We start from the raw sequence: 14,044 nt of genomic DNA, 5'->3' as shown, positions 1-14,044 counted from the left end.
GGAATATACTGCATGCATAACATGATTATCTAGTGGGAATAATCAGTAGAATCTTTCCGTTTGTACTCAGTGCAAATTGATACTAGATTTCAAAATCAGTCATGTTGAGTCAAAAGCAATTTAGCCCAATATGTGCAATAAAGACTTTTTTTTTTTTTACATAAACAGTTTTTTATTCAGCCTGATATGGGTTACACATGGAAAAATGTATTTCTAAGAGAACTACTTCCCTTTGTGAAGCTAATGATATGACCAAATCAGTTCCAAATCAGCTTTAGATCCCCACATTACACTGGTTGTGAGGAAAGAAACATAATCATAATCACATGCTATGACTGACCTGATCCCATCCCCACCACCTATACCCAACCCACCCACCCACCCACCCACCCGAAAACAATTTGAAAAACAGTCATATTTTACGTTTTTTTCACCAAGTGATATGGAATGTTAGCATGGAAATGCAAGTAAAAAATGACAACAAAATGAGACGACAAAAAAAAAACACAAATGATTCCCAGAATTCCGTTCCCAGGCTGCTACTGTATATCGCCGCTGTCGGGTGGAAACCTTGTACGTCCAAAACCGTTAGGAAATGGAAATAAAGAACCTGTGTTCCAAAGGATCCAATGTAGTTATTTAGTCACAAGCGCTTGTTGATATACTTTTCATTGATTAAATATTTATAAAACTCACCGACATCCTTAACCAATTTCACTTCAAAAATTTTCAAAAATAGCAAACATAGCCGATCTACATGCTCAAAGTTGCGATGCGTTGAGCGGCTATTTTCACTATTTTTACGTGACACTCGTGTACAATGAAGTAGGGCATTAATCTATGGGTGGGGGTGGACAACATTAAAAGTTGAAAGTTTTTTCTGCCCGACAGCAGCAATATGTGAGGCATTAAGAGAAGACCATCTCGGTCCGTTGTGTATGTAAAACAGCAAAAGATTACAACAAAAACTCAGTTGTACAGTGACTTACTGTCATAATCCCCAATTGTGGATATGAACACAAACCAATACATGATGCTCAATAGTACAGAAGGTACACAAAATGTACAGTTAGGTTGCAAAGGAGCTTTGGAAGCTAATATATTAGGACTGACAGTCATTGACACAGAGGGAAGATCAACTGGGGAAAAGAGGGGATCTTAACATTTAACTAGTGTTAGTTTAATTTTTATCTTACTATTACATTTCACAAAGTGCAAATTTTAATTTATTGTCTCAACCAGTTTTAGAAATTGCTCTTTAATATAACAATGAAAAATGTCTATTCCACTCCCCCCTCATATTATCCACAACCAAAATCTACCCAATCCAACTAGCATTAACCACCAATCACTCTGCACCCACCCAGCCCCTACCAACTATCCATAGTAGAATATTCTTAAAAAGCATCACTAATTACATGCTGTAATGGCACTAGCCTGTTTGTTTGAGATTTGACTAAAGCCCCCTTCTTTTGGCTCCTTGTATCTTTTACAGTACACGGTTACTGTCAGCGTGCGTTTAGAGTTAAAATATATATTAATCTATCATTAAATAGTATGCCTCTTGCACAGTCTTGCATGCATTGGAAAGCATCTGGGCAAGCTGTACAAGAAGGAGAGGCATGTGGACGGACTTGCTCAGGCTGTAGGCTCCAGGCCAGGTCCAGGCACGCTTTTCACAACCTTTAAACAGTTTGGCCTTTGAATTCCTTGCAACCATGTAAGTCCAAAAGATGGTTCTCCAGTGTGTTTGTTGAGTGAGCATTTGTTTATGTGTACATGTACATAATGTGTGGTCCTTGACTCAGTTTCACAAAAGAACTGTAGATCTCACTGAAGTTTTGTTCCAAGCTTTCGTTGTCTGTTCCTAGAAAAAGATTAAAGAAAATGTATCAATTAGTAAAGAAATTCCAATATTGATGTGCCATGATATCATGTGTGTGTATGTGTGCATATAGAGTATACACACACACACACACACACACACACACACAGAATATCGGCTGTGGGGCTCTTGATACAATACTTTTTTAAGTCTAGTTCTACTAACACAGACCGAGCACTTTATCATGCTCTATATGTTCATCATGGTACACATAAAGCACCCCACACTGAATGTTTGCATACACGACTAATCAGGCTGGGGCCCATTAGAACGAAGTAAAGGATTTCTACTTCTTTTCGGTGACATAATCCATTTGCATGAGCCCATAGAGCCAGAGCACCCTGTCCTCCCTAAATAAAGCTGTTAATCAAAACACTTGTCATCCTGTCGTCTGTCCTGATTAACACATCCCATCCCTGTAGGAGGCGGAGCAGCACAACATGCTTTAGGACTAGCTGCTGGACTGCCAAATGCTACAGGAGGTGGATGTGTCATTTTTCAGACTGACAGCTGTCAACCTTGACCATTCTGCACAAGCACCCACAGCCCTTGTGTGATGTGCCTGTGAAAGCTAAATGTGCAACACACTACTCCGGTCAAAGCTAATGTGCAACACATTACTCATGTGAAAGCTAATGTGCATATCGTGTGAAAGCAAATGTAAAACACTATTATGTGAAAGCTTATGTGAAACACTGTTCATGTGAAAGCTAATGTGTAACATATGTTACTCGTGTGAAAGCTGAAGTGCAACACACTACCCATGTTAAATTATGCATGGGGTTCCTCCAGTGGTTGAGGTCCCCGACTGTTGCAGAGATATGATCAAAAGGTCCTTTTTGTGTCCGACTCGAGCCTTATGGACCACTGAAGGCCTCGCAGCACCACAGGGTGAACAGTCGACATGAGTCCCAATTGTTGCATCAGTTAATACCATGACTGTGCTTCCTGGATACATCCAGCCTCCCTCAAAGCCTCATTACTGTGTTCTGAGAGGCATGCACGCAAAGCTGGTGTGAATCTAAGAGGAAAGGCTATTTCATATGGTCACCAAAATCAGTAGGGCTCATCCTGCAATCTTCCAATTTGATAATGAGATATCTTGTGCGCATTCCTTTTTCATGTCTGTGTGTGAACCAACCCCCCAGGCTTATTAGCTCCAATCTCATTTTGAGTGTGAGGGCTCTCATTCTTATCCAATTCCTTACTGGGACGAGCAGATGTCATGACACCATCTCTGCAAAGTGACAATTGCCCTGTTTGAATTGCAGCACCACAGTGCATTTTATGTGTTAATCCCAGTACCATGAGTCCCGACAGCTGTCAATCTTGTGAAATCTGAAAGACTCCCTCACAGAGAGATAGTAGCGTAATTTCCCATGAGGCAAGATGAAGCAAAATGTTATGTTATGTTATTTTATCATGGAAAATGTAATTACATTAAATTAACAGTTTGATAATACAACAGTGTGGTAATTTCACTTAACAGTTAAGAATGAATATTTAGAAGAATAAATGACAAATATAAAAATTGAACACCAATGGGTCCCACATCCACACGTCTATTGATTGTTATATTTGTATTTACAGGTGAAGAGTGACCCGAGAAATTGCCACCTGTAGGCACCTGAGCATCAATGCCCTCAGAAAGTCTTGTACTTTACAAAAAGATTCCCTCAGCCAAGACTCCAACTGTGCCACCACTCAAGTTTTATTCTAAACCGACCTTGAACCGTGAATCCTTTTTCTGTATATGGGTGTGTTGATCAAAACATTTAATTCATTTAATTTGTTTTAAAGATTATAGTTGTAGTCATGTCCAATAAAGTGTTTTTTCCTTGAGCACAAATGTACTGTATGCACTTATAGCTGAGCTTTCTATCTGGCAGCACCACCAGAAAAAAAGTTAAACTCTGCTGCTACAACTCCATCCTAGTGGAAACACTGTGAGGCCTAATCCGAGTTGAATTGTGTATGCACATTTTTAAGTGTGGGAAATTAGAGAGTGCAGACTGCACGAAAATAAAATAAATAAAAAAAGATTCAAATACAAATCTAAACATCCAATACAATGTAATAATGTGTATATGAATCTTTTCCATCCAAACAGGATCTTACCTTGCTTCTGATCTGGTCACTGTGTATTCAAACCATAAGATGTTTGGGATCAGGCTTGTGTCTCGCACCAGAAAGTACTCTGATATTGGCCTATTATTGTGAAACGGAAAATAATAGGATGGAATGTTAGAGGATATGTATAAGGTACAGCAAGAGACAGTGAATACCTGAGACAATGAGCATATCGTCTGAGGTGATCATTTTAAAATATTTTAAAGAAATAAAAGAAATAAAAAACAGAAAATAGCAGATCTATAAGCTCAAGACATTGCATTGCTGTGAGTTGTCAACTTGTAGCAATTTAAGACATGAAACATGGACATCCAAGGTTTCTACCCAAAAGCGATGATATACTGATCCTTGTCATTAGCCCCCACTATTTATTAGCAAAGATCAGATTGACGTTTTGATCGCCAAAGGATCTTCATCAGTAGATCCTGATATGACCTAATCTCTGCAATAAACAGTGAGACTCCAAGACGTTTATAGTGTTTATCCTGCACCTGATCAGCAGAGTGGATTTGCATGCTCATGTTCCTTAAAAGGAGACTTCACCCATTATCAACCTTACCTTCATTTAACTCACTAATTGCTCATTATAAGAGGGCATCAATTCCATCTACTCGCTCTGTGTCTCAGAGGTGGGCCGTGGATAGTTCAGAAACCTACCCAATTCTTGTTTGAAATTACCTCGGATGATGTGATCAGTGGTAACTGTCCACGGCCCACCTCTGAGTCGCAGAGCGAGTAGACAGTAGTAGTAGTCACACCATCTTATAATGATACATTAGTGAGGACCGATTATATAAAGATATGGATGACAATAGGTGAAGTGCTCCTTTAACCACACACGAAACGTAGTGTCCCTATTCTGGGGCGAACATAGCTGATGTACAAGTTCACAATGATTCACAACACGACACATTGTGAGCTTGTACATCGGCTATTTTCGTTGAACAATTTGGTGTACTGTAGAGGAGGCCTAGGCTATACTTCATACTACAGTCAATGATGTATATATGTTTTAAGTAGTTAAATACGGATCCTTACCATGCTGCCATCTTGGGGAAAAGTGGTGTCAGCACTTCTTGTGTGACCAAGAACCAGAATATGCCAATAGTACTACCCGCCACTCCACCATAGAACACCTGACTCCAGGTGTGATACAACAGGTGCACCCTGAGGATGATAAAACATTATTTTTAAAGTAACATCTGCATTTTACAGTACATACATTTTCTAATTCTATTTTTGTGCCACATATTGTTTTTGGATGTGGTTAATTAACATGACTTAAGGTCCTTACACACCGGGAGCATTTTCTTGTGCAAATAACTCACCCAGAAATATATTTTTCCTAATTCTTGTTTGCATCATGAGTACATCCACACCAAACGGATGTACTCATCCGTTTGTTTATTAAAACCAGGTCGATTTATCATTCTGAATAAAATTATCAACCTTTCTTTTTTGTAATGTTTTTATGCCAAATAATTCCTCCTCACACACATTTCTGTGATGTGATGTTTATTTTCATCCTATATTGTCAAAAATGAATTTAGGACTAGGCATACAAAATAATAGCTGTGTCCCTGTAGAAGAGTTCATATATTGATCTAGGTGCAGGAGTGTGCCAAAAACTAGCACAAAATATGATTGCTAACCCCTTTCTGACCGTAGAAACATTCTGAAATTCAGGAACATTTCTCCTTTTCCATCACAGGAACCTAGCTGCCTCTGGAACCATTTTGCACAAGTTGAAAATGTTTCAACTCAAGAGATTTTCACAGAAGCATACCGATCGAACATATTCGTCAGAGAAGTGGTTTGTTGTTGATGTGTGTGGATTTCCTGAGCTATATGACACAACACTTGGAATGGATACAGAGTGGTGAGAGGCAGAGTGGCGAGAGAAGACAATTGTCTATAAGCACACATGCTCCATTGCTACGTTTAATTCATTGAGTGCCATTGCTTCCGGTCGGCCGCTCCAATGTTAACTCCTTGACTAAAAGGTGGAAATGAGCCGTTTTCGATCGCGATCACTCTGCAATGGAGGATCGCGTTAGAAATATTATTGTTCTTCTACAGCACGCAACATATCAGCGTAAGTGGATGGAAGATATGCTGGCACTAGATGTACCCTATTTTAATAAACCTCTGGCACACACTTTGTTAACTTATTACTGAAAAAGGCTGTATCTCGGCTCCTGAGCCCTTTTTTTTACTATGTATTTTTCAATGTTATGTTATTTTCAAAAGGCAGAAAATTAATGTCAACGAGGTCCAATGACCTCGTTGACATTTGTGAAACCACACAGTGCAACCCTCAGTGATTAGCACCCATCAGGGGATCGATTATACTGGAGATAAATATTCTGTGAGTACTTGAAAAAGGTATAAGAAAATTGAAGAATTGCTGGCACAGTTCACAATTATTTTTTCATTTCATTGGCACTGAATGGGTTAACAGCAGTCTGGTAACATAAACATCACCGATGCTGCCGCAGCCAAATGTCAGGTGAATAGAGCAACGCGTCTCCTGCAATGCAAGCTACCTGATTATTCTTTATCGCATCTGGTATGAATGCACCTTTAAGGCCCTGGCACACTGAAAGCATCATATGCTCATCAAACCTCGAGGGGTTTACATTGTTTACAACGGTTGCAGCCACACTGGAGGCGTCAAGTGGACTTGTCAAAGTCAACATGGCGCACAGACCATGAAAAAACTATGTGTATATATTGCTTAAAGGCATTTACAAGTTCAAATTTGTACTGCAGTGTGTAAAGTTTGACCATTCTAAAGTCTCTTTTCAAAAATAACTCAGTTGTAATTTAACAGGTCTGCACAGAACCTGATAAAATTGTTTTGTCTGTCCAACGGCAGTAGTCCAGTCTTCCTTAGCACATATTTTATTTAACTGGTGACAGCAGCGCTTTAAACAGGAAAAATATGGATGAGAGAATACAAAAGGTACACTGTGCCTACGGGTGGTACACAAGTTCAAGAGTTCAACTTTACCAGTCAGAGATGCATTGACTTGACTTTGACTTTAAATTCTCCCTCCGTCAATGTGAACAAGTGGCCTAACTTGACGCGCCCAACTGACACTTTTTATGTGTCAGGGCTTTTATTCATTAGGAGTTGCCAGACAGAATGTGACAGTTCCTTTGGGGATATGGGATCTAAATGCTACTCACAAAAATCAACATGCTGTCACCAAAGTAACACAACTATGCCTAATCAATTAGCTTAGAAATTCAGGTGCAATTGCTAAATGTATTGATGGCAATGTAAATTTGTATATCAATTGCCTTCTTTACGACAGATAGAGGTAACAAATAGTTTAGTTTTTATATGTGTGGTATTTGTTGTAGCTTCAGTTCAGCTTAATATTTTTGCAATGCAGTCTCTATGACTAGTCAACTACCACTTAACAACAAAAAGCAGATCTACAAGCTCACAATGTGTCGCATGGTGACGCATTGTGACCTTGTAGATCTGCTATTTTGGTTGGCTATACATTGTACGATGAGGTTAGGCTTAAGTGGTTGACAGTGATTACAGAAATTCATGGGACCCAGGCAAAAATAGACTTTTGGAACATGAAAACTCCACAGCAGATTCACTTAATTGAACAATAGAAAAGTGGGCAAAACAATGTCTTACCTGCTGTATGAGACTGATAAGGCCATGCCCAACAAGATGATGGACAGTATGTGTCTCCACAACAGGTCCACACATCGAGCATTGTTCGTCTGATGCATTCTAAAACACAGACAAAACTATTGAGTTCACACAATCACACATGCATCATGCAATGGTTCGAGTGAAACGTCTGTTGACAACTACCTCGGAAGCAATCTTTTAAAGACTTCAAATCATAGAACTAATGTAGCTAACTGAACAGGGTAAGTTGTGGGGATTAAGCATTTTGAGATTTCAATATGGTGTCTTATTATGCAAAAGAACTGTGGGGATTGTGATTTGTATACTGAAATGCAACAACACTGGTCAAGAACACTGTACAGACAGTGTACTGTCTGATTTATATATCTCTAGAGCATTGATAATGTCAAAAGGTCATTTTAAATAATGCCTTGCTCATATTTAGCACTGGGTAATACAATCTGTTGCATTGTTCACTGAGATTTATATTTATTTCTGTAATGGACATACTTTTAATGTTTTAACAGAGTTATATGTCCCTTCCTGGCTCCTCAAAACTAACTTTAAAAAGGAATGAAGCTCACCTTAAATAAAGGAAAAGAAAGAAGTAAACAACAAAGAACCAGATAAGCTGGGAATGACTGGACGGCATCCCATAGTCTGTGGTCAGCGTGGAATGAGCCCCTGTAAGCACAGCCATGTTTTACATCAAAGCACAACACTAAATAATCCACATGATTTAGTTGTACTTTATAGATATGAATTTGCAACCAGCCAGGAAGTTAATGCAGAACTTAATCGTATTTGTTAAGTTAAATTAAGGTAGTAGGCTGCTGTCCCAGCACTGCATTTACCTGCACATGGTCGCGGCTCCCTAATAATGTGCTTCAGTAGCCAGTTCACCCCTTCATTCAGGATGAGCCCACCAAAGAATGAAATCTATAACGACAGGTTATGGTTAGGGTTGTCACAATCATGACATTTTACTTGACGATTAATTGTCACACAAATAATTACGATTAACAATTGTATTGTGTTTTTTTGGGAATTTAACACATTGGGTGCCAAAACCGTATATATACTTCTTTTCAATTACAACTGTTGAGTGCCAAAACCGTATATATACTGTTTTTGAAAAAAAAAAAGATTTTTTTTTTTCTTTTTTCCTCCATAGCAACAGGAGATATACTTTTTCGAAGATTTAGACTCCCATCCACTTCCTGGTTAACTTATGACTTCAAAAGCCTGTATCTCGGCTCCTGTGTACTTTTTTTTTTACAATGTATTTTTGACTATTTTCAACTGGCTGCAACTATGGAACGGTTTTACGAATGCTTTTACTTTTTTCTCCCCGATTGTACGAGACCTCTATATAATGAATGGATGTTTTTTTTTACATGGATTTGCTCGTCGTGGATTCTAGAGCTTTAAACAGTAAAGCGCAGTCAATGGGGAGAATGCTGGCACCCAACGTAAGTTGTTATGAAAAAATGCTGGCACCCCATGTGTTAACATTGGAACATATAAATAAAAATCACATTTGTAATGTGTCCAATTAAATATCAGTCTTCTGACTCCATACAAGCTATGATTAACCAAAAAAGCAGATCTACAACAATGTGTCATGATGATGAACTTTTTTTTTAAATGTTCACTTATGAAGAAACGCCAAAAATTGGGACAGCAGATTGAAAGAGGTTAACTACATTAACCCATAAAGACCTGGAACTGTGTCATTTTTAGATTTGAGCTAAATGGCATTATTTTACACTTTGGGCTATTCAAAAATAGCAGATATACAAGCTCATAGCGCGGCACCGAGTGCCGCGCTACGAGCTTGTAGATCTGCTATTTTTGAAAAATCGTGAAAATGTGTGCAAATCTTTGAATATAAATACTTTTAAAGCGAACATTTTTAACTCAAATCTTTACTTCTGGGGGGTCCCTGGAACAAAATATTTTGATGGGGGTCCGCGGCCAAATACATTTCATTTTGGGGGTCCTTGACATGAAAAAGATTGAGCACCACACTGATATGGAAACATACATTTTTCAGAAAACTGTTGAGATTTAGGAGACGTGCAGAATCGGCTTCAGGTCTCAATGGGTTCAGACCTGGGACATTCTGTAGAATCGGCTTCAGGTCTTAATGTAATCTGTAAGTCACAAGTTACACCCTCTAACTTACCGTGTGCAGTTCCCGTTTGAATACTATAAGCGTAACAAACCCCACGAGGATGGCTATAGGAAGCAGACTGATGTAGGCCAGCACTTGTCCCGTTAGATCACCTGAAACACGGTGACAATATGAAACTTTGTGTGACAAGTCATCAAGATTCCCACATTTTCATTATTATTTACCGTCCATCCATGGCTGTTTAGTGGAGGGGTCATGTTAGCACTAAGGATGGACATTTGGACACAGTGAATCCAGATTACGTTTGTGTTGTAAAACTGAAGGTAAGATATACACGTGGAAGAAGCACTCACATTTAGTGTAAGTAAAAGTATCAATAACGCAATATAGAAATACTGTTACAAGTACAAGTCCTGTATTCGAAATTTGCTTGAGTAAAAGTACTATAGTATTGGCATCAAAATATACTTAAAAGTATCAAAAGTATAAGTACTCACTATGCAGAATGTCCCATTTCACAAGTTTTCAAATGTATAAAATGTATTTTTTTTTTAATCCTTTGAAAATAGCAGATCTACAAGCTGTTGTAGATCGGCAATTTTCAAATAGCCAAAGTGTTTTTCTTAATATATATATATATATATATATATATATATATATATATATATATATATATAGCACCTGATGAAGCCAACACGGAGAAACGCATCGTGCGAATAAAACAAAAATGAAGCATTAACCGAGTCTGAGTCCTGTCCATCGTCTTTGGAGTGTGCGGTCCCTTCCTAAAGAGAAGCAGGGGGAAGGTTTTTCTATCTATCTATCTATCTATCTATCTATCTATTCGATTGTTAAGACGTGACGTTGCGCCCCGCTAGAATAACTTCCGGGTCCAAGTGTTTTAATGTTAATAATAATAATGTTAAATCATAATAATAAATAAATACTTTGTACTTCTATGATATTAGCATTAAGACCCTTATTAACCCTCAATGGTTCATTTCTGAAAAAGGAGGTTATTGTAAAAAGATTTACGGGTTCCAACATGTTGTTTACAATGAAGAGTGGACGGCGCTGGTGCCTTTTGGACCCGGACGTGACATCGGACTACAAAATTACGTCAGACTTAAGAACCGAATAGGGATGAAGTGGTTCATGTATGTTTTGTAATAACCAAAATCAACAAAGTACCTAGTAACTACAGTTTTCAAATAATTGTAGTGGAGTTAAAGTACAATATTTGTCTCTTGAGATGTAGTTGAGTAGTAGAAGTAGAAGTATTGACAATTTGACATACTTTAGTAAAGGTACCTCAAAATTGTACAAAATAGTACAGTACTTAAGTAAATGTACTTAGATACTTTCCACAACTGAAAATATGAGAGTAAAAGTAAAACCGAGTTTGGGAGGAGCACACAATGACCTGGTGTTGTCAATCAAGCCATTCCCTGTTGGGCCACCCTATTTAATCTAATTCTGTGTCGTTGAGGTGCAACTGTGACGACCAGAATACACTATTTATGAAACCCTTATTCATCCTCAATGATCCCATATCCTATACACAGCCAAACCCAGAATGTTAATTTATCACCAGTGGTGTAAAATAACTATACATGTACTCAAGTACTATACTTAAGTACAATTTTGAGGTATTTTAATTAACTTTCTTCAGTATTTACAACTTTCAATACTTTTTACTTCTACTCCACTACATCTCAGAGGCAAATATTGTACTTTTACTGCACTACAATTACATGAAAACTTAAGTTACTGGTGACTTTGTAGATTGATTATTATCGGCTTTTTTCAGAAGATTTTTCATACATTTTGAACTTGTGAAATGGGACATTCTGCACAATGAGTACTTTTACTTTTGGTACATTAAGTATATATTGATGCCCATATACTTTTGTACGTTTTACTCTAGTACATTTTGAATACGGGACTTCTTACTTTTAACATAACAGTAAAACATATGAACACTTCTTCCACCACTGTTTTTTGTCTTGCATTCCTTCTGTGCAAAGGGCTAATTAATTAGCAGACCAGTTAATAGAATCCAACAGCTCACAGCAAGGCAACATGATTTTAAACACGGTGGGATATATGCCTAATTTCACTGGCTGTTTCTTAGCAGTACACTGACTGGTACATATGAAGGTCTATGAACCAATTTAATAATACATTAATGTGGTAATAATGTCGAAATTAAGCTATTAGAATCTCTACTAGCCACCATTGTGGACATTTTGCCATCAACTACGCATGCGGAGTAGTGTTGCCAGGTTGTGCGAGAGAAACAAGCAACCAGGTCTATGAAAACAAGCCCAAAAGAAGCGACTAGGCTACGGCTATTTGGATCTACAAGCTCACATATGTGACGCGTTGTGAGCTTGTAGATCTGCTTTTTTAAAGGGTGAAACAATTGGGATATTTTATAAACATGACTCTAACAACACAAATCTTGTATGAGGGTCCTCCAGGATAAATACATTCATTTGGAGGTCCTAGACATGAAAATGTTTGAGAACCACTGGTTTCAACCATTTAAAAAAAAAACATTGGAAACCAGCCTAAATAACCAACTACACTTCAGAGACAAGCCCAAAAAACAGTAACTCGCAACTAACCAATATTTACAAGCAACTTTGCAGAAAAATAAGGCCAAAGTCGCTGTAAGCGGACATGGCAAGCAACACTTGCAGGGTGCCGTCTCACTATTTGGCATTCCGGGTTCCGTTCCCCGCTCAGCCGTGCACCTTCAAGCAGCTCATTATTTGGCAACAACACTACCGTCTTAGTTGAGTCCATTCAATTGCGAATAAAACCCTCCAAACAAACACCTGGAGGATTATCGTTAGATATATCGTTAATAAAAGAAGTGTAGCTATTAGAAGACGCTTTGTTGACTCACCCTCGGGGAACTCTACGTGTGTTACAGATATGGACCGCCATTGAGGTGGTGCCGAGCACTGCTCTTCCGACGCCATCTTACCCGGACACAACCGGGCACACGTCAATGTTGCCAGATTATGCGAGAGAAACAAGCAACCAGGTCTTTGAAAACAAGTCCAAAAGAAGCGACTGCGTGGGATGGGTCACACTTTAAACGTCGAAAAAAATAGCCGAAAATAGCCGGATGCGACGCATTGTGAGTTTGAGGGGCTTTAACAGGCTAGTATGGGGGGGGGGGGGGGGTCCCTGGAACAAAATATTTTCTGATGGGGGGGTCCGTCACATAATTTAGGGGTCCCTGACATGAAAATGTTTGAGAACCACTGGTTTCAACCATAATAAAATAAAATAAAAACATTTGGAAACAAGCCGAAATAAGCATGAAGAAATAATCCTAAATAAGCAACTACACTTAAGAAACAATTAAGCCCCAAAAAACGCAATCACCATATTTACAAGCAACTTTAAAGAAAAACGAGGCCAAAGTCGCTTATAATAAAATAAAAAAACATGGCAACGCTGGACCCCAGCCCAGACACGCGCCCAACAAATCGCTGAAGAGTCGGACTGGGCTCGAGGTTACAGATCCGGTTTACAGCGGATACGAAAATGGTTCTACGTGTGCGTGCGCATGCATGGGACGACGGACAGTAGGCGGGCACTAGGCTCTAGACCGGATCTGAACACTGAACAGTAGATAGAAACTAGGCTTTCTTCTGTGCAGAAACACAAAAGATAATCCTAAATAAATATAATCCAGAAAATAATCCCTCACAGGATTATTTTGTGTATACACGACAGCTGGAGCACTCTGCTGCTGCACTGGCATGTTGACCTGGTTGATGTCTGTATGACATGTTTGATGTGTGCTAAGTGTTGTCTCAACAGCACAAGAGTGATGTTTCATCTGTACGAGATTATTATTTTGTGGAGGGGGGTGTAAAGGAAATGTTTTAAACCTTTATATGATATTATAGATAGTTGAGAGACAGGAAACACGGAGAGTAGGGGAGTGACATGGAGCAAATGGTCCAGTCGACCAGGAGTCGAACTAGGGACTACTACTAGGTGTCAGGCATTTCACATATATACACACACCTACACATCTTATGTATATTTTACACTGCTCATATGAGGATATCTCATAATATACGAGCTATATCTGTAATAGCTCATAATATATAGCTCATATAATAAGACGTTTTCCTGGTTTCTTTCTTTCTATAATCTTTTACCCTTTATTGAAACTACAAATGTTCTGAGTTTGTACGATAAA

General features: G+C 38.6%; 1 protein-coding gene across 1 annotated transcript; it reads right to left on the bottom strand.

Annotated features, from left to right (window-relative positions):
• Window positions 1-371: 371 nt before the first annotated feature.
• Window positions 372-12,815, bottom strand: dolpp1 (dolichyldiphosphatase 1). The gene is made up of 8 exons (XM_084047623.1): window positions 12,728-12,815; window positions 9,865-9,965; window positions 8,531-8,615; window positions 8,261-8,360; window positions 7,677-7,775; window positions 5,054-5,182; window positions 4,004-4,093; window positions 372-1,867 (listed from the first exon to the last, which is right to left on the bottom strand). Exons 1-8 carry the CDS (start codon window positions 12,801-12,803, stop codon window positions 1,831-1,833), a joined length of 717 nt encoding a protein of 238 aa, XP_083903749.1. The 5' UTR covers window positions 12,804-12,815; the 3' UTR covers window positions 372-1,830.
• Between the last annotated feature and the right edge of the window lie 1,229 nt (window positions 12,816-14,044).

This window comes from Gymnoscopelus microlampas (assembly GCF_963454915.1).
Source record: "Gymnoscopelus microlampas genome assembly, chromosome: 21".
Lineage (NCBI taxonomy): Eukaryota > Metazoa > Chordata > Actinopteri > Myctophiformes > Myctophidae > Gymnoscopelus > Gymnoscopelus microlampas.
Note: the sequence above shows the minus strand (reverse complement) of the source record. Positions and strands in the feature narration are given on the sequence as shown.

Coding starts and splice junctions, on each gene's coding strand:
- dolpp1 (XM_084047623.1), bottom strand. CDS start 12,803: ATGGCGTCGGAAGAGCAGTGCTCGGCACCACCTCAATGGCGGTCCATA. Junction 9,966..12,727: donor ACACGTAGAGTTCCCCGAGG/GTGAGTCAACAA, acceptor ACCGTGTTTCAG/GTGATCTAACGGGACAAGTG. Junction 5,183..7,676: donor TTATCAGTCTCATACAGCAG/GTAAGACATTGT, acceptor TATCATCCTCAG/GGTGCACCTGTTGTATCACA.